General features: G+C 44.1%; 1 protein-coding gene across 2 annotated transcripts in view; it reads left to right on the top strand.

The window, feature by feature from the left end:
• The window catches only part of prkcab (protein kinase C, alpha, b), a 171,625-nt gene that overhangs the window by 138,070 nt on the left and 13,949 nt on the right, over positions 1–19,606 (top strand). For both annotated transcript variants that reach the window (XM_066704258.1, XM_066704257.1), the window contains 7 exons: positions 438–578; positions 796–969; positions 4,686–4,777; positions 6,053–6,115; positions 6,710–6,848; positions 15,102–15,182; positions 17,000–17,107. In XM_066704258.1, coding sequence (XP_066560355.1) covers positions 438–578; positions 796–969; positions 4,686–4,777; positions 6,053–6,115; positions 6,710–6,848; positions 15,102–15,182; positions 17,000–17,107 — 798 coding nt within the window. The remainder of the gene's footprint in view (positions 1–437; positions 579–795; positions 970–4,685; positions 4,778–6,052; positions 6,116–6,709; positions 6,849–15,101; positions 15,183–16,999; positions 17,108–19,606) is intronic.

Here is a 19,606-nt window from a genome sequence, read left to right as displayed (position 1 = left end):
TGTTGGGAGGTTGATGTTCATATGCCCTTCATAAGAGGGGCCAAGGGACAATTAGTGTGTAATGTCTACCTAAACTGAAAGATGTCTTTTGGAATTAAAGGATAAGCGATGCACAAGGTTTCCCCCAATATCAGTTCCTCGGATCGTGTACCTGACAGTTCAGGTGTTTTTAGGCTGTACTCGTCTCAAAGCCAAATCTGAGTGTGGATGAGAAGCGGGGGTGTGGTGGTTTCCTCACTACAGCACAAACGCATCAAGCACGTCATCTGAATCTGTTAGTTTTTCTGTTGTTGTTGCTTTACCTCAGTTGTTTGTTTTGTTTTGCCATTTGTTTTTGAATGGATGCCGATTCAAAGCCCACAGAGGTCTCGTCTCGATTCCAGTAAAGTTTTTTTTTTTCTTCTCCCCCCACCCCGTGGCTGTGGTTGTTGTTGTAGAAAGCCCGGCTCGGCCCAGGGAAGAAAGTAATCAGTCCCCCGGAGGACGGCAAGACGAGATTCCCATCGAACAACCTGGACCGGGTCAAACTCACAGACTTCAACTTCCTGGCGGTGCTGGGCAAAGGCAGCTTCGGGAAGGTCAGTAAACTGTGAAAAGGAATTGAGAAATCAGTATAGTTTTTTGAACTTTGAAACTAAATTATGATAATTTCAGCATCTGAAGTATCAAAGGGACAAGTGTGAATACTGGGAATATATATGCAGCACCCTAAGTGCTCCTCCCTCTCAAATGGTCCCACTGTTCCCAGTTGAATGGCCAGGCCCTGAACCTTTGTGTCCCGCGTCCCCCCCGCAGGTGATGCTGGCGGAGATGAAGGGTTCAGACCAGCTGTACGCCATCAAGATTCTGAAGAAGGACGTGGTCATCCAGGACGATGATGTGGAGTGCACCATGGTGGAGAAGAGGGTCCTAGCCCACCGGGACAAGCCCCCGTTCCTCACGCAGCTGCACTCCTGCTTCCAGACGGTGGTAAGCGACACCTGGACCGGCCCAGTCTGCTTCGGGTTCTCCGAGACGCAACACACACACACGATACGCTGGGCCGGTTCCTGCAGCCCGATTTACTTCTGTGTTGTCATGTCTGGTGGGCTTGGATCCAGAGGGTCCCAGTTGTGTTGTTCTGAAGGTTGTCTTGGGTGGGGAAGTGAGACAGAAATGTGTTTGTGTGAGACATGGAAGGAGCAGAGATAGCAGGGCACTGGGGGTTTCAGAGAATGGCCTCCTCCCTTTGATCGAGCAGCGGCTTCTTGGGGTGAATATCGCGTTTAAGTGAGTCTGTCTTGTGTCTAAGAGGAAGAGTGGGAAGGTGTTTTTATATCTGCTCTCCCACATGTCCCTTCCTCTCTTGTGTTTACAGCCGTATACTGCAATGATCAGAGTACACTGAGTCAGAATTTTATTGATACCGAGCGGCCCTGTGGAGACGGGCTGGTGTCATTCAGCACCGGCGGAGGACACAGAGCAGAGAAGGGCGTTAGAAAGAGTCAGAGAGAGGAAGAGCTTCCCTCTCCTCCAGAGTTGCACAGAGTTGTTTTTATCATTCTGAACCAAAGCGTCTTTCCGTTTTTAATGGCGTGACGCAGGATGCCGATATTGTGTGTTATCGCTCCTGTGAAACACCGTCTGTGAGTGGAGATTGCAACCCCACCGCAGAGCCCCGCTTATTAAAAATATAATTTATTGGCGTAATTCGTGGTAGATCTCTGTGTTGTGTCTCAGAGGAGATGGGAGGTGGGGGTGTTATAAATCATAATGTCACTAATTAAATAAATTAATCAAGATTACCAATGCCAAGGTCCATTAGGGTCTTTATTCGTTAAGTTGACAGGGTTTAAACCTCAGGGCTTCTCGAGTTCTCGTATCGGGCCCGGACGTAAAAGCATCAGGCTTAACTACTCGGGCAGCCCACCTCCAGGCCCGCTCGAGTGAGGCAATAACAAGAAACAGGTTAGCTGTGGTCTGAGATAAAAACCTCGGGTTCCTCTCTCAGACTGCTCCCGTTGTGTCGGGCTTCTTAGGTTTGGCTTCCATCATAAAGTGCGAATTAAATTCATAATTCACAGCATCCTTCCTCTCTTCTCCCTTGCTCTGTACTGCTCAGACCCTAAATGTACTATATCTGAATTGAGAGGAACATTACAAAGCACTGAATTATTTAGCCCTGTTTTTTCCCCTTTTAAGCACTGAAGAAACCCTCTTAAATTGATGAAAACGGCAGCACAGGAGTTGTGTTCCAAATGGAAAAGAGGTATTTTAATCAAGCCGGCCCGGAAGAAGAAGAACATAGCAAACGCGAGGCGGTCTCGGGTTCAAACAGCTTTTTCTTACAGATATCTTCCGGGTTTGCATTTTTATACAGTTCTAAACAAAACGTGCATAATGTCCAATAAGCAGATTGCAGTGTCCTGGATGTGCATGTGGATTGGCTCAGCCCTCGCTTCTCTACTTCCTCTTCCTCCTTTGGAGGGTGGAGTTAACAAGCATCGGGGTGACGTCACTGCTTCCTCCGCAAAGCATTCTGGGATGCACAAAGGACTGTGGGGGAGAGAGTGGTCTGACGTGTTTTGCACGTGGAACCAGACAAAGAGAAAAGTGGCTGTGCAGGGAAAAGTGGGTGTGCAGGGGGAGAGACAGACAGACAGAACTATACAACATAATTTTACATATTCCATTCAAAGAAATATATATATATATATATATATATATATATATATATATATATATATATATACAGTGAGGGAAAAAAGTATTTGATCCCCTGCTGATTTTGTATGTTTGCCCACTGACAAAGAAATGATCAGTCTATAATTTTAATGGTAGGTGTATTTTAACAGTGAGAGACAGAATAACAACAAAAAAATCCAGAAAAATGCATTTCAAAAAAGTTATAAATTGATTTGCATGTTAATGAGGGAAATAAGTATTTGATCCCCTATCAATCAGCAAGATTTCTGGCTCCCAGGTGTCTTTTATACAGGTAACGAGCTGAGATTAGGAGCACTCTCTTAAAGGGAGAGCTCCTAATCTCAGCTCGTTACCTGTATAAAAGACACCTGTCCACAGAAGCAATCGATCAATCAGATTCCAAACTCTCCACCATGGCCAAGACCAAAGAGCTGTCCAAGGATGTCAGGGACAAGATTGTAGACCTACACAAGGCTGGAATGGGCTACAAGACCATCGCCAAGCAGCTTGGTGAGAAGGTGACAACAGTTGGTGCAATTATTCGCAAATGGAAGAAACACAAATTAACTGTCAGTCTCCCTCAGTCTGGGGCTCCATGCAAGATCTCACCTCGTGGAGTTTCAATGATCATGAGAACGGTGAGGAATCAGCCCAGAACTACACGGGAGGATCTTGTTAATGATCTCAAGGCAGCTGGGACCATAGTCACCAAGAAAACAATTGGTAACACACTATGCCGTGAAGGACTGAAATCCTGCAGTGCCCGCAAGGTCCCCCTGCTCAAGAAAGCACATGTACAGGCCCGTCTGAAGTTTGCCAGTGAACATCTGAATGATTCAGAGGAGAACTAGGTGAAAGTGTTGTGGTCAGATGAGACCAAAATCGAGCTGTTTGGCATCAACTCAACTCGCCGTGTTTGGAGGAGGAATGACCCCAAGAACACCATCCCCACCGTCAAACATGGAGGTGGAAACATTATGCTTTGGGGGTGTTTTTCTGCTAAGGGGACAGGACAACTGCACCGCATCAAAGGGACGATGGACGGGGCCATGTACCGTCAAATCTTGGGTGAGAACCTCCTTCCCTCAGCCAGGGCATTGAAAATGGGTCGTGGATGGGGATTCCAGCATGACAATGACCCAAAACACACAGCCAAGGCAACAAAGGAGTGGCTCAAGAAGAAGCACATTAAGGTCCTGGAGTGGCCTAGCCAGTCTCCAGACCTTAATCCCATAGAAAATATGTGGAGGGAGCTGAAGGTTCGAGTTGCCAAACGTCAGCCTCAAAACCTTAATGACTTGGAGAGGATCTGCAAAGAGGAGTGGGACAAAATCCCTCCTGAGATGTGTGCAAACCTGGTGGCCAACTACAAGAAACGTCTGACCTCTGTGATTGCCAACAAGGGTTTTGCCACCAAGTACTAAGTCGAAGGGGTCAAATACTTATTTCCCTCATTAACATGCAAATCAATGTATAACTTTTTTGAAATGTGTTTTTCTGGATTTGTTTGTTGTTATTCTGTCTCTCACTGTTAAAATACACCTACCATTAAAATTATAGACTGATCATTTCTTTGTCAGTGGGCAAACGTACAAAATCAGCAGGGGATCAAATACTTTTTTCCCTCACTGTATATATATATTCATATACACTTTAATATTTATGCAGAGCTGATCATTTATTGTATTTAAATTTGACAAGACCTCAGGTCTTTCAAGCACCTACCATCTTTATTATCCTTCTCTTCCTGTGTCATGAGGTAAAACAGGGTGCCACGAGAAAGGGAGCCAGAATGAAATAGTCATTTTTTTAAGAAAACATCATCAGACAGTTTGAGGGATTCGCTTTGAAGTTTAAAAACGCACAAATGCCACCGTGTCGTGTTCGATATCCTTTCCCCAGCATTTGCCATAACAATCGCTCTCTGTGCAGCGCTGATGTTCGGTCTTTAACCCCCCGGTGTCTCTCTCTCCCCATCTGTGTCTCTGTCTCCCTCCCAGGATCGCCTATACTTCGTGATGGAGTACGTGAACGGCGGAGACCTCATGTACCACATTCAGCAAGTGGGGAAATTCAAGGAACCGCAGGCAGTGTAAGTGTAAGCGCTCCCGTCCGGATGGTTGATGCTGCGCAAGCAGCTCTAATCGGTCTTTCCCGGCCCATCCTGAAGCGATTCCAGTGTTGAACCGTTCGATACGGCAGCTATTGAAATCATGAACCAATTGGAGAAGGTCTGCTGGAGGAGCGAATAACGTTGGCCACAGGTTGGGTGTCCCACATTGTAAACAGGAAGTTGTGGTTTCTGGGAGTGGCGGCCCTTAGCGGAGTGTGCACACGGTCTCGTCTTGATGAACACACAGTCCTAAAAGTATTTGAAGAGCCTTGCAGACAGACGCATGTGACCCCCAGTGCGGCTGAAAGACAAGTCTCCCTTTTGAAAGTTTTCTTAAGATCTCCAGAAACCTCTGAGGAGAAAATGGAAAAAAGAAAGAAAAGAAAAAAGCTACTGGCTTTGCGGTGCAATCGATTGTCGAGTCAAGTTTTATTCCTTTGAAAACGGTAACCCCAGTGGCGGCTGCGGCTCGCTGAATCGCTAATAGGAGTCTGGGTGGATTGATTAGTGTGGATCGGTGTTTATTCGATGGTGCTGGGATATTTTACTCGATTCTCAGTGTGAATGGGTGCGGATGGCATGTTTTTATCGACTCTCTCAGTCGGTGTTGCCTGTTATTTTGGCACACTGTGTACTGCTCCTACTTACTGCTTCTAATGAGTGAGAGAGAGAGAGAGAAGGAGGGATATAGTAGAGGAAAATCAATAAAACTTATATTTCTGAGCAGCTAACCAGGGTGAGGTATACATTCATAAAATTACTTTGGAGGGTGAAGTCCAATGGCCTTTTAAAGTAACTTTTTAATGTTCAACCGATGGACTGGTAGACAGATTAGACTGATACATGGTGTTCAGTTTGGGGACACAGCATAGAATCATAGTTTGTAAATGTAATATTTCACCCCTAATGATGCCGAACCCAGAGCAGTGGCCCTTGTGTACATAAGACTCATAGTGCTGGAAAAAGTGCACCAAAAAACACCCTGTCTACATGCGTGTGAATGTGTGCTGCCCATGCAAACATATGCCTTTGAAAGCAATACACGATATTGACATGGTCCTAAAATGGGCTGCCAAGACTATGTTTAACATCAGTTTGAAACTGGGCTTTGGTGGGAAAGAAGGGAATTAAAATGTCTGCCTCATCGCTGGGTCATCGCTTCAAGAAGTTATGAGGATTTGCATGAGGATTAAATACAATATAATGAAGTGAAATATAGTGTATGTATACAATACCCTGTTGCTGTAATTGCAGGTTCTACGCAGCAGAGATTGCTGTTGGCTTGTTCTTCCTGCACAAGAAGGGAGTCATATACAGGTGGGTGCCGTTTACACGAGTGAAAGGGAGATTAAAACTCTAAAGTCAAGGATTGATCACACTGTCCTACATTCGCCAGTGTTGCATCGACCTTTCCTCATGGGAAGTGCAATTCTTTCCAGGGTTTGATTCCTATTATATATCTTTTAAAAGCACTTTCTCAAGTTTCAGAGAGAAGTAACTAATAAAGGGCAGGAAAACTGAGGAGAAGACAGAACCAAAATGCCGCCATGCATCAGAACAATGTTATTCTGCTCTGAAGTTTTAACATAGTATGCACTAGCAAATTATTAAAAGATAGGAAAAGAAACAGAATTAATACATTGTAAAATACCTAGCACGAAGAGCATGGTGCAGTTTGGCTCAGCAGTCTCCAGAGGTGGTTTGTGAGTTCCTCTCTTAATGATGAGGTGGGCCTGGTGGTGCTGCAAATTTCTACACACACACACACACACACACGCGCATGAGCCAACACTCCTGAACACTATGTATACACCACCACTCTTCAGTCCGCTGTCAGCGGTTCACATAGGTCACCTGACTGCTGAGCTCTCCGTGTTCACGGCCGCTGTGTTTGTTCCTCTTGGTTCCCAGGGACCTGAAGCTCGACAACGTCATGCTGGACTGCGAGGGCCACATCAAGATCGCCGACTTCGGGATGTGCAAGGAGAACATGTACGATGGTGTGATGACCCGGACGTTCTGTGGCACCCCCGACTACATCGCACCCGAGGTGAGGGGCGTGGCCAGCTGGAGAGCACATGTGTAGCGCAGTTCAGTGGAGTAACTCATGTGTTACTCCTGTGGTACTCAGACATCAATTCATTAAGAACCGGTGCTTGTTTTCGTACAGTGTGACCACAGACACAGGAAGCGTGGATTTAAAAACATGGAAAAAGGCCAAGGTTTCCAGCCAGCCGGGAACGCATCGATTTCCTCTAAAATGCTGCCTGGGGTCAGACAGTCCTGTCCTCTGTGCTCTAATGGGCTATGACATGGGGCTCTCACGGCGCCAAGAACCCGGCGAGAGTGGGTCGAACTGTGCCACAAGGCCTGGGCGCTGGGGGAGAGGATTGAGGATTATTTCTATTTGCACCCGATGCCTACCAGTCACTCTGCAAGATAACACCCCCACTCCTAATTATTAATTAGTTCTTGTGCTTATAAATATATTTCTACTAAGATACTGATACAGAATTTATTTTATTCTCAATACTATTGTGGCTAGTAACCTTTAAAATGGCACCCAGTGGATCTGTCTGTTTATTAATGCAGTGCTGATCCGCTTGCTGACTTATTAGCAGCAGAGAGAAATGTTTGTTTTCTCCTCTTCCATGAGCCCCAGCGCATGGTCTGCCCTGTGCCTCCGAGCCAGGGCTTGTTGAAAGTGCGCTGTCGTGGCCTGCTTTTCTGCAATTTTTTGACCTACATACCAATTCATGGGGATTTTATCCACGTAAACACACTGCTTTGCATTAATATGAATTTACATCACATTTCAGTTGAGTCTTCTGCACTGACAGAACAGGTCTGTGGGGCTCGACCACGTGGCGGTTGCTGAGCTGTGGAGTAAAATACGTCAACGCACCATGTTTCTGCCCAGGTTCATCCTAGCGTCCTCTCTGTTTAACCTGCTCTTCGCAACGGTCTCCACTCTACGGTGTCCCTCTCCCCGTGTCCCCGACCTGTCCCCAAAGATCACAATGTGCAAATCTGTGGCTCGTTCCCAAACTTGGTCTTACATCAGTTATCAGGTTTGCTCGTCCTCCAGAATTCCCCTTGTAGTGAATAAGTTGAAGAATGGCATTCACGGTTATCACTTGTTTTAATATGATTTAATGTACAGCTCAAAGAAGGAGTGTGAGGAGGGCTCAGTGAACTCTTAATCGATTTGTGTTAGTTAAGATGCCGCTTTAGCAAGCCAAAGCTCTCTGTGTGATTCTGGGTCTTTGTATTCAACAATTTTTGTACTCTTTCACTGGACATTTCCTGTTCCTTTTAATTGAATGAGAATCCATAGAGCCACAGCCCATCATCGGCCAGAGTAACCCTGCTGAATGGGAGTCTATATTAAGATAGAAAAAGAAAAGCGCGAGGCATCTTAGTGACTAAAAGCATGATCCAGAACTGTCATGTCACATTAGCCCGATGAGACACGTCTACTGCGCTGAACGTGGCCGGGGCCGTGTGTAGTCTGTCGGGTCTGAAGCCGACGGCTGGCATTTCTACTAAAGGGATTCAAAAGAATGAACTGGAAGCAGACCTTGCAGAGGGCATTGTTGCTGTTGTGGTTGCTGTTTTCTTTAGCATGTTACGAAGGGAAATTCTGCGCTGGCACGTATAATGAGTTTAAGTGGGATCTGTTTAGTATGCACTCAAGGCCTCTGTTTATCTGTCTGTGGACAAGAGAAACTCGGACAGAAAGAGAGAAGGAGCTACAGAAAGGACTGAGCTCTGAAACTAACATTCGGCAAATCCGCCCCGAAAGTGTTGCGGTAGACTAAATAAATAAATAAATAAAGACTGCTGCCAAAGGATTTCAATCTGTAGTCTTTTTCATGTGTTTGTTTACTTCAGTGTTACACAAACACAGCTCGTGTAACAGGTCACTGCTTGCATTGTAGTCCAGGCAATTTGAAACGCGGTGACCTACTCTACCCACATGGCTGCATCAGTGATCTTTATTTTATCATTTCTTCCCGGTGAGAGATCTACCGCCTCTGCACCGACACGGGCCTCCTGAACTCATCTGGACCCAAGGAAGCGCTTCTCCTTCAGGCAGGGGTTGCGTCAATTCAGTGCGTCCGACTCGTCTCTGTGCAGTTCAGTGTTGTCTCTTGTTTGTGTCGAGTCTCTTGTATCGCAGGAGAGCACAACTCAGTGTGGGTCTGCGGTTACGATATTGTGCTGGGCTACAAGAGACCAGATACTGCGTATTAATACTGTATATTAAACCTGCAGACGCACATAAATGTTTAATTATTGTTGTTGTTGTTGTTATCGTTATTAGAATAATTATAGAAGACGTAGTGATGCGACTACAGGGGTTACAGTCAAGGTATAGTTAAGTCAGGTATGTTTATTACATTTAATACCACATGAAGTTTTACGTCACGTGTGTGCATTAGTAGAACAGCCAGGCCATTGTGCAGATTTTATTAAGATGGATTGAGTTTTCAAAATGATAATGAGATCCTCTCAGGCTGCAGAGAAGGGAGATTGATCAATGGGAGCTGAAGAATGCTTCCCGTGTCTTTTGTGTCCCTGAGAAAATGCTGGCTGCTGCTTTCTCTCCCTTTCATCTCCACAGCGTGCACTTCCGCTGTCTTCCGCTGTTAAAGTATTTTTTATTCTTCCCACAAGAGCCTCTGAATCTGAGAGATTGCAAGTGAAGGTCACTGGGACGTTCTCTGAGGACTTGGAGTTGGGGTTGGGGTTGGAGTTGGTGGAGTTGTCTTTTTCAGACATAAACACCTGGAGATGTTTTGCTTTTCTTTTTTTAAATAATGTCATGTTAATGGATTCTTTCCTCTCAAGCTTTTTAATGTCCTCCTGTGCTTTTATTTGATATTATCGTTTTCCCGTTGAAGAACAACTGAGGGTCTCTTTGTTGTGGTAGTTCTTGCTGGTACATCAGTCAGAGGTTCCCCTTTTCCTGGCATCTCGGAGCCAGCGTTGTTCTTCAGTGTATGTCCCTTGCTGTTTCTAACACTGTATCATTGCCGATTGTCCTTGCTGGGCTTCTACCTAATCAATAATGTGTGTTGAGCACTAGAGAATGAGTTTGTATCCTTGGTGTAGGGCCCACGGTACTCGGTCAGCACTGTTTCACAAATTCAGAATGTTATGCTCAAGAGAAAAATAAAAAGATATGTCTTAAGTTTTTAACTCTAGATCTTAAAGGTGTTTTTTTTTAAAGTTTCAGAGATTTTTTACACTCAGCCATCGGCACAGCTAAACAGATCTGAACCAGCAATTTGTTTTAAAGCTGCAGAGATAAGAGGCTTGAGTTTCCCCCTTGTTTAGCGTCTCTCTGCATTCCCGTCGCTGGCATCTCCAGAGCACAAGTTGTGCTGTAGTGCTCTGCTTGGGCATAAAGGACTCTTTCATTTCTTTAAGGGAACAAATGTCAACATGGATGCAAAACGACAGGAACATGTCTAGAATACACCAGTCCTCCAAATTAACTCCGATATGGCAGCTTTCTGTCCTCATATACTGCCAAGTTCAGTTACAGACAGCAATATGTTAATGGAAGGAAGAAATGGAAGTAAACATCACTTTTAAATAACAAGTTTGACACAAGGATTTTGTCATTAACAGTCATTTTTATATTATAATTTTTATATAATAATTTTATATTATAATTGTCATAATTAATATTAAGTTATCTAAGGCACAGTAGTGGGGGGGGAGTGAGAACAAAAACCCTCTTTCCCACAGTCGCTCTTCCCTGCCCTGTCCTACCGCCCCAATCCACCCAGAATCCTCGCTTACACCCCTCTCCCCGATGGAATCAATCCCAGCCACCGCTGTTTTGCTTCTCTGCCAGCTCCTTGTAAAACCTGACCCGAGTGCTGGTCCAGTGAGATCCTCAGGACAGGACCATGAATAACCCGGACAGACGCCTCTGGGAGTCCTGAGAGGTGGGATCACGCGTCCCTGTAGCATCGTCCTCAGGTGTGCAGAGACATTAGGGAATAGGAGCTTCTGTGCACCCGATAGGCAAGATGGCCTAACAGATTGTTCCTGGTTGTGTGTGTGCATGCATTTGCTTTTTTTGTAATTTCACTTTTTAATATATGTTTGCAGTTGTAAAACCGTGCTAGCTGTGACCAGGATGTGCATTGATTATATGAGGGGCTGAGATTTTCCTGAAGCGATGACAGACAGATACCTTTGAGTAGCCAGCTTGATTTGTTGACTTTATTCATTTATTAGTAGTAGAAGTACTATTTGTAGTCAATTGAATTTCATGCTTGCTGTGCACCATCTTCTTTAGAGGCAGATTGAAAATATTTCTACTGACAATAATAAACACACAATATGATATGTATATATATATATATATATATATATATATATATATATATATATATATATAGTATAATTATTAGTCTTTAAACAGTAATTAAGAATGTCATAATCCAGTCACATCACCCAGAATACACAGAATATATAGCGGATTCTAATTACACTACTAACCATCTATACATTCAGACAGACAAGACAGGTTTCAGACAGGTTTACACCATGTGATTATAGCCTGGGTTTAGCTGGGGGGGGGTGTCAGCACTTTATGTCAGCACATGCCAGACACGCTGTGTGGCTCGTAGTGGACCGCACCTCTGCACTTACCTGTCAGAGTGGTACTGTGGTGTTATAAAGCTGTGTGGGGCCATAGTGGTGTTGTCTAACGATTAAGTACAATCAGACTGGCCTGGCAGAGGCGTCTTGATTCACCCGTCGAGCCTGTGAATACTGGTCCACCGTTTCTCCCTGGAGCCCAGCCTCCACAGTGACATAAATAATGAAGTTGCAGGTCAATGCCACATTACTGCTTATTTTCGTTGGGCACTGAGATCGCACGGAGAATACAAAGCAGTTCCTGAAATGAGATGCCCCCCCCCATCCCCCTGGGGAGTCACTTTTAAAGCCAAAGAAATATCTGCAGCAGTAAATTCGGACTCAGGTTTGCCTCGAAGACATATCCGCCTAAGGTCAGGTTACTTGTCTGATCTCGCTGCGCACTGGGCGGAACCGACTGCTGACCAGCAACATCCTGGGAACACAGTGATGGGATGGAGGGGGCGGGAGCCTGGCCTGGTGGTTCTCTGTACTTTACAAATACATTTAACTCTTAAAGAAAGAGTTTTTTTTTTCTTTCTTTCTTTCTTTCTTTCTTTCTTCAAATAACTGCAGGTGATATGCCAGGCTCTCGCTCTGCTATGTCCTTTCATTGGCTGGCTGGTGATATAAGAACAGCAATCACTTATCTAATCACATCATCTAATGACTGTTGCTTGAAAACACTTAGTTTCATCACATTCAGGGTTAATGCTTGTCTGCTTCTGGTAAATGTCAGAGCCGTTGGACCCTCACAGGGGGCTACAGAGAAAGACTGGCTAGGTGTGTCATGACCTTTTGCGAACTATCTGATTTTGTGCAGAGGAGAAGCATCTTTCCCCCCCAGTTTCACTCACACAAAAGAGATGTGAAAGGCTCTCTGTATCTCTGACTCAGGCAGAGGCATAATCTGTTGAGTAGCAGTTGGCCTGCAAACTGTCCTGTCTTTAATTTGTCCGATCCTGGGGCCAAACCCAGATATTTTCTCATATATAATCTGGAAGGAGACTAGAGTTACATATTCTTATTCTGGCAGATTTACATCACATGTTGGGAGCTGGGGACATGGGGTCACCAGTCCGTCGTGGTCCCTTGTTAAACCATATGAGCCATCACTGTTCTTCAGTGTCTGTCGCATCACATTTGCTCTATATGTTGGGTTTGTTCTATGTCTGTTTTCCATCTAGAGGTGCCTATATGAGACATCCCCGATTTCTCCTCCAGCCGGACAGGATAGAGGAATAATTAGAGTATGGGGAACATCTAGCAGGATTATCTTCAGCAGCTATGATTTTCTTTGGTTCGCTTGTGCGTTTGTGACCATATCAGACCCCTAGAAGCTTGTAGAATTGCTTCCTATCTTTATTTCTTTACTGACTGACTGACTGATTTATGTATGTATGTATGTATTTGTTTGACGTCATCATCCAAGATCTCCGTAGGTAATATTATCGACCGGTTGCTTGTAGACATCGCATTCAAATGCAGCCAGGTACAGTGGTGATTGAAGAGGTAGATGAACATTTATTGTGTACACTGCATTCTCATTTCATGGTGCATTTTGTCAGATTTATTTATATATTTGTGCGTGTATCACTTTGCTCCTAATCTGACAGATTAAATTAGTGTCTCAGAATTACTTTGCAAAGATGAATACGGTTGAACATGATGATACACTTTCACTTGTGACTCTGTCAATAGTGTGTCATTTATTAGATGACTCCTCCAGCTATCTGTGCCATGAAATCGTGTGCTGTATGTTTCTGGATGTACCTGGGTCAGCGTAATCTGCTTAATGTCAGTCCAATTATCCATCAAATGATAGCTTTGAATTGTTTGCAGACATTTAATAGTCCTTCTCTCCTGCATTAAAGAAATAGCATTGGTGCATGAAGACAACAAAGAGCCACTCCGTGCTCTGCTTAACCTTATATCAATTCAATCAATCAATCAATCAATTTTTATTTGTATAGTGCCCTTTGCAGGGTAGCCACAGAGCGCTTTATAGACTGGTAAACGTACAACAAAACAACATACAGCAAAATAAAATACATAAATACAATACAATAAAATATAGACTTCTAAACATACATCTAGAATAAAGTGAGTGAACATTTAAGTAAATAAACCATTTAGGCACAGAGGAGAGAAAAACTAAAAAACTCCTATGGATGGCATGTAGGAGAAAATGAATCTCTGGGGGTCCACAGTTTAGGGCCTAGACCTAATGGTTTCCTCCCCTCCAGGCAGTATAGTTGTTACAGCAGCAAGGAGATCAGAAAGTTCTTAATCGGTGCTGCTGGCTGTGCTCTTCCCTCTGGAGGAGGCCTCTCGCCGGCCATCAGGGGTGGGGGTGTTGCACCATCAACAGCCTTTGGGTTGCGATGACTCGTCAGACCTTGGGTGTGGATGCCCCGGTGGCCCTCCGTGGTGTGGTGCCTCTGGGGTGGGTTGTGCCTCATCAGACTTCCATGCTGGGGGACGAGGTGCCTCGTTGGACCCCCATAGGGGGCTGTTGCTGGAAGACAAGAAGACAGTTGTGCTCAGATACTGGTCATGCAGTGCAGGACTTTTCCAAAGACAGTTGTGAAAATGCATGTCCATGGCACACCGGCGGCACTATGGGCTAGAAAAACAGAGACTAAACAGACGTGATTTAAAGGCTAAAACATAGGGGGCATATATACACCCCACACAATACCACCAGAGAGTTATAGCCTCAGATTTGACAACACGATCAAGGATATCAAATCATTGAAATTCTAGTACAGGGAACAAATAATGATCCGATAATTACGTAAATAAAACGGATATTCTTCAGAAATGAAAAACATTAATGAAAAGCATGTGATGAATACAGCACTTCAGCTGGAGAACTGGTTATTAGTGTGTCAAAAACATATTCAAATAAAACAAAAGAACAATAATCGGCCTATCAGTCTGGCCTGCTGCAGTATCATTACTTTGAGTGTAACATATGTATAACGCGTGTATAACATTTACAGCAGGGTTTATAATATACACACGTTTGTGTATATATATTAGGGCTGTCAAAATTCATTTTAATGGCACTAATTTTACGCATGATTAATGCAGCGTGCATTTTGACCCGTAGCCTAGCCCGTAGTTGGAGAAATGGAGATGCAGCCATAGCGAGCCATAAGACAGGAAAGGATGCAGCAGCAAAAAGAAATGGAGAAAGAAAAGTTCTTCTGAACGGAAAATTCATATACAAAACGATGTCTGATGTTGAGTATGTTTTCACTAATAATAACATAGATTTGCATAAAGCATCAAAATTTGTCCATGCCCATGTTGATTAGAGTATTAAAAACTTGAAAAGTATTAATTTAAGGTACATTTAGAACAGATAAAAATGTGCGATTAAATTGCGATTAATCACGAGTTAACTCATGACAATCATGCGATTAATCGCAATTAAATATTTTAATCGATTGACAGCCCTAATATATATATACACATACATACATATATATATACACACACACACACACACAGTGGCTATATGAAGTGTTCACCCCCCTTGGACTTTTTTACATTTTGTTGTGTTACAGCCGCAACACAGGGTGAGCCGGATGCAAAAGAAATAACCTTATTCTTATTTTCTCTCTCTCCGCAGATTATTGCGTACCAGCCCTACGGCAGATCGGTGGACTGGTGGGCCTATGGAGTGCTATTATATGAAATGTTGGCCGGGCAGGTTGGTACTGAATCTCCTTGCTTATAACTAGACCTGTGCTCCAGTTTAACTCCACTCAGGTGGTATTTTTAGGAGAGCTCTGTGTTCACACCTCAGCCTACACCAGGGCGGGTAAAACTGCCGCCCTGGAGGTCCAAAACCCATCAGAGTTTATAGGTCCCTGGATTGACAGAGCCTTAATCAAGAACTGGCAAAGCTTTTCTTCAAACGGCTCCAGTTAATCCAATAGGAAGCGTAGTCGGGTATTTGAAAGCTGAGGTGGAAGGAAAGTCTGAGGAGAAGGCGACCATTCAGGGCCAGAGATGTGAACCTGTGCTTTAGCCCTTCATCTTTGCGCTCCTCTGAGCCAGAGCCACGGAGAGATCGGTTCACTCTCTGCTGAGTCTATTGACTCCCCTCTCCCTGTGAAGTCCCTGAGTTATGAACTCGGTGGGTCCCCAGAGCACGTGCGATTGTAATCGATCCCCCGCTCACGGCTCCAGCCCTACGGATTGCACAGACATTTACCTGACAGTGTTTCCCCGCCCCCTCATTAGGACTGGTGCTGTCGACCCAGCTCTTCCCCCCACCCGTCTCAGCGAAGACCCATGATTCTCGGTTTCCCCAGGGTGGCGGAACTGTGGACGATTCTGCAGTCGCCTCATCTTGTGGAGAACACTGGGCTCCGTGGAGAGTAAATAATTCAGTGAACGGCTCGGACCAGTCATGGACACTGGCCATCATCAGACACTAGAGGAATATATGTACAGGAACATTTGTACAGGGATGCCTCGCTTTGCACGAAAGAGGTTCCAGAACAATTTGTACTAAATGGGGTAATAAATACATCTAATTAGTGAGGATAGATTTCATATTTGTATGTTTAAAAGAATAAAACTTGACATGCATCTGTTGTTTTTTAACAGCCTTAAAGTCTCTACTATTAAATTGCACTTGTTTTTGTTTTGCCTCACAAAAAAACAAACACATCTGTGCAAGTTTCTAGACAGGGCGTTGAATGAAAACCTATAGACCACGGCCTGGTGCTGAAGGAGACATGAGGGACTTTACCAGCACTTCAGTTTATTCTTTTTATTTGTTTTGTTAGTAGAGTTTCTTTTATTAGACGGAGAGGAAAAGGCAGTAATGACTGTAGCCAAGGGGACTGTAGCAATGTAGTCTCTGCAGTGATGAAAAGGAATGGGCTCTGGACCTGTCATAAACACAATGGAAATATGAGATCCATAGTGCATGTCTGCGGGAAGCTCATTTATTTTATTTTTCCCTTCCTGTCTCTCCTCTCTCTCTCTCTCTCTCTCTCTCTCTCTGTATGGCCTTTTTCAGTCTTTTCTTGGTGTTCCTTACTAAATTTAAATCTGGGGTCAATCTGGAATATCTCTGCATGGGCAGGAAGACCAGTATGACTTTATTATGTAGCCCAAGTGCACAGGGCTGACTGTCTTTCTTTTATATTATTAGCAATATTGTTTTTCTGTTCGGTACCTGCCGCTGCAGTTAAGGTTTTTCCTTGTCCAAATAAGATTTGCTACGACGCTATGTTGTGTGTGTTGGTTTCTTCCACACGTGTTTCTGTTGTCTCATTATGGTGCAGATTGCAGTAGAAAGATGTATTTTGACCTTATGGCTCATCCCAAGCATTAATTCTGTTTGTCTTGATGCAGTGTTTGCCAGAGTATGAATATAAAGTGGCAGCTGTTTTGAATGCTTTTGCTTTCGTTTCCTGTAAGCATGCCTGAGTGAAAATATTTACTGATTCCTGATAACTGTACTTTTTCTTTCTTTCTTCGAGTATTGATTGTATTTTTTGTTTCCTTCAGCCCCCTTTCGACGGAGAGGATGAGGACGAACTCTTCCAGTCCATCATGGAGCACAACGTGTCGTACCCTAAGTCGCTGTCCAAGGAGGCGGTGTCCATCTGCAAAGGAGTAAGTAGGACCTCAGCTTCGCTCTGGTGTGGCTCTCTGTGAAGGCAGTGCGGATAAAGCCTCTGTCCTCCAGCCCGCAGAAGACCTCCACCTCCTCGTCTCGGTGTGTGACCTGCTTGTCCAGCAAAGTGCTGACACAGTATGAACACGGAGATCTGTGGATGGCTGGTCACAAGCCTGAGTGAAGATGTATAACTGCAAGGCTGTCAAAACTGCTGACAGGTATTTGCTGGAACAAATTTAAGAGAATGCAGCAATGGTGGCGTTTAAGAGTGACCTTGTTGCGAGGGGTCACCTTTCAGAGCAACAGAGGAATTAATTGACTACCCAGGTAGTTGACCTCCAGACTCCCCAACCCCAGACAGCAAGGTGACGGTGTGTGGACCTGGGCCTGGATTCATGACTGGCATGTAGAGGAGTCCCAGCACCAGCCGCTGCCAGCACACCTGTCAGAAAGTAACAAAGACCCTTCTGTAATTTGGCTTTTATTTCCCCCACTGGAGCAACGCCAGGGACTGGGGAAGGAGGAGAAGGGAAATTCTTGTGGCAGCCGCTCCAGTGAAAGATTGAGGCTGGTATTTTTTTTGACGGGTCGGATGCATAAATATTTAATGCAAAACACAAGCAACACAAAACAAAACCTGTGTTCTTGTTTGTCTGATTTTTTTAGTAGCTGTAAATAATTTTCTTAACCATTCATCCTTCTGGCCACTAGCTAGGGGGTTTTGTTTGTTTGTTTGTTGGTTGCTTGGTTGGTTTTCTCAAAAACGGACTTTGGTAATGCAGCAACAGAGTGAAGGTGCCCCTGTCCCATGCTCCACACCAGGCAGACGGGGCTGGGATCTGGTGACACAGATCTGGCAGTAAGAGCTGTGTCCCTGGGGCGAAAGGACAGACACAACTGAAAACAGTCAGAAGATTAATTCCCAGACACACACCGAACCTGCAAGCTGTGTAATTGCATGCTGATCGTGTTACCCATAATCATATACAACGCACAGATATCAGCTATTGTGTCTGCTCTCCTGTTTCAGGCCAGGCGGAAATAAGAGGGGCAGGGTTCATCTGTATTAATTTGAGTTCCCAACAGAGGGTCTGCGAAGTTTCAGCTGTCACTTATAAATAAGGTTCCTCTGTTTCTAATGAATATATAGTAGCTTTCGGAGGCTCTGACCCAGAAGAAAGATTATTCTTTTTACAATAAATTACTGATTTTGTCTTTCCACCCAGAATCAAAGCTCAGCAGCCAAGTGATGTAATGCGTGTTTATCCTGCAGAGGGGAGGTGTACAAAAGTGTGGGTTGCATGCAAAGTGTAGGGAGATAGTGTTGATGGTGGTAAACTAAGTGTAGGGAGACATTGGTGGTGGTGGGATATGAACTGTAGGGAGACGGTGGTGCTGGTGAGATATGAAGTATAGGGAGACATTGGTGGTGGTAGTGGGATACGAAGTGTAGGGAGACATTCGTGGTGGTAGTGGATAAGCAAATATTGCAAACCTAATAATGCAGGACTGGATACAAGCAATATGTATTTACTGTTTTAAACTGTAACAAAGTTTTTGATATCTTCTTTGGAGACAAAAAAGCCTTGTAGCAAGATGTCTTGAAAGATTTATTGAGAGTCTAATTTGCAGATTGGATATATTTTTACATGTGGTTAAATCTATGAACAGTCACTGGCCAAGAAACATTTATTCCAAGTAATAAAGAGCCACTATTAACAAGGGGTCCATCAAAGCTTTTTTGTGTGTATATATATATATATATATATATATTTTATACCTGTATCAACACTTTCTTCTACAATGATTATCGGTATTTGAAAACCTGCCCAATGCCTTTTTGTTGATGAGTTATGTCTTTATTGGGCAAAGATCAACTGAGAGATGTATTAGTGGGACAGAGAGCCAAGTGCATCTGCACAGATGTGATTGTAGCTGGGGTTTTTTTAGGAATCCAATTAATAAACCAAAGCAGACAAAAGGTTTCATGTGAGATAATAACCGATACCTTTCCTGAAATTAATTACAATAAGATGGGGTGCCTGCATAGAAAGCAAGCCTAATTTTAGATATAGCATTTAATAAGCAACTCATTACCCACTGCAAATTTGGAATAATGGAAACAGCGAAAGATTTAATTGAATAAGGAGATTTGTGGGCTGATACCTCAGTCGGTCTTGTACCCACTGTGCCTCCAGTTTCCTAACCTTTCTTCCATCGCACATAAACCTGGTATTTATGCCTGATTATCAGCACTTAAATTATTTATAGGACTCTGAAGTCCGGCTTAAAAACCCGAGCTCCAGCCCCATGATGAATAGGTCTCTGAATCCGGCCTGAATGTCAATGTGGAGCAGGCGGGGGAAAGGGGCGCGAATGCATGCAAGAGCTGCTTTCTGCTGTTTTTCCTTTCTTTCTTTCTTTTAATTTGTCTGAGCCAGTCCATGTGAGGCATGCCAAGAAATTCAGTAATCCTGTAAAATAACCATCATAAA

Source organism: Amia ocellicauda, chromosome 5 (genome assembly GCF_036373705.1).
Source record: "Amia ocellicauda isolate fAmiCal2 chromosome 5, fAmiCal2.hap1, whole genome shotgun sequence".
Taxonomy (NCBI): Eukaryota; Metazoa; Chordata; class Actinopteri; order Amiiformes; family Amiidae; genus Amia; species Amia ocellicauda.
Note: the sequence above shows the minus strand (reverse complement) of the source record. Positions and strands in the feature narration are given on the sequence as shown.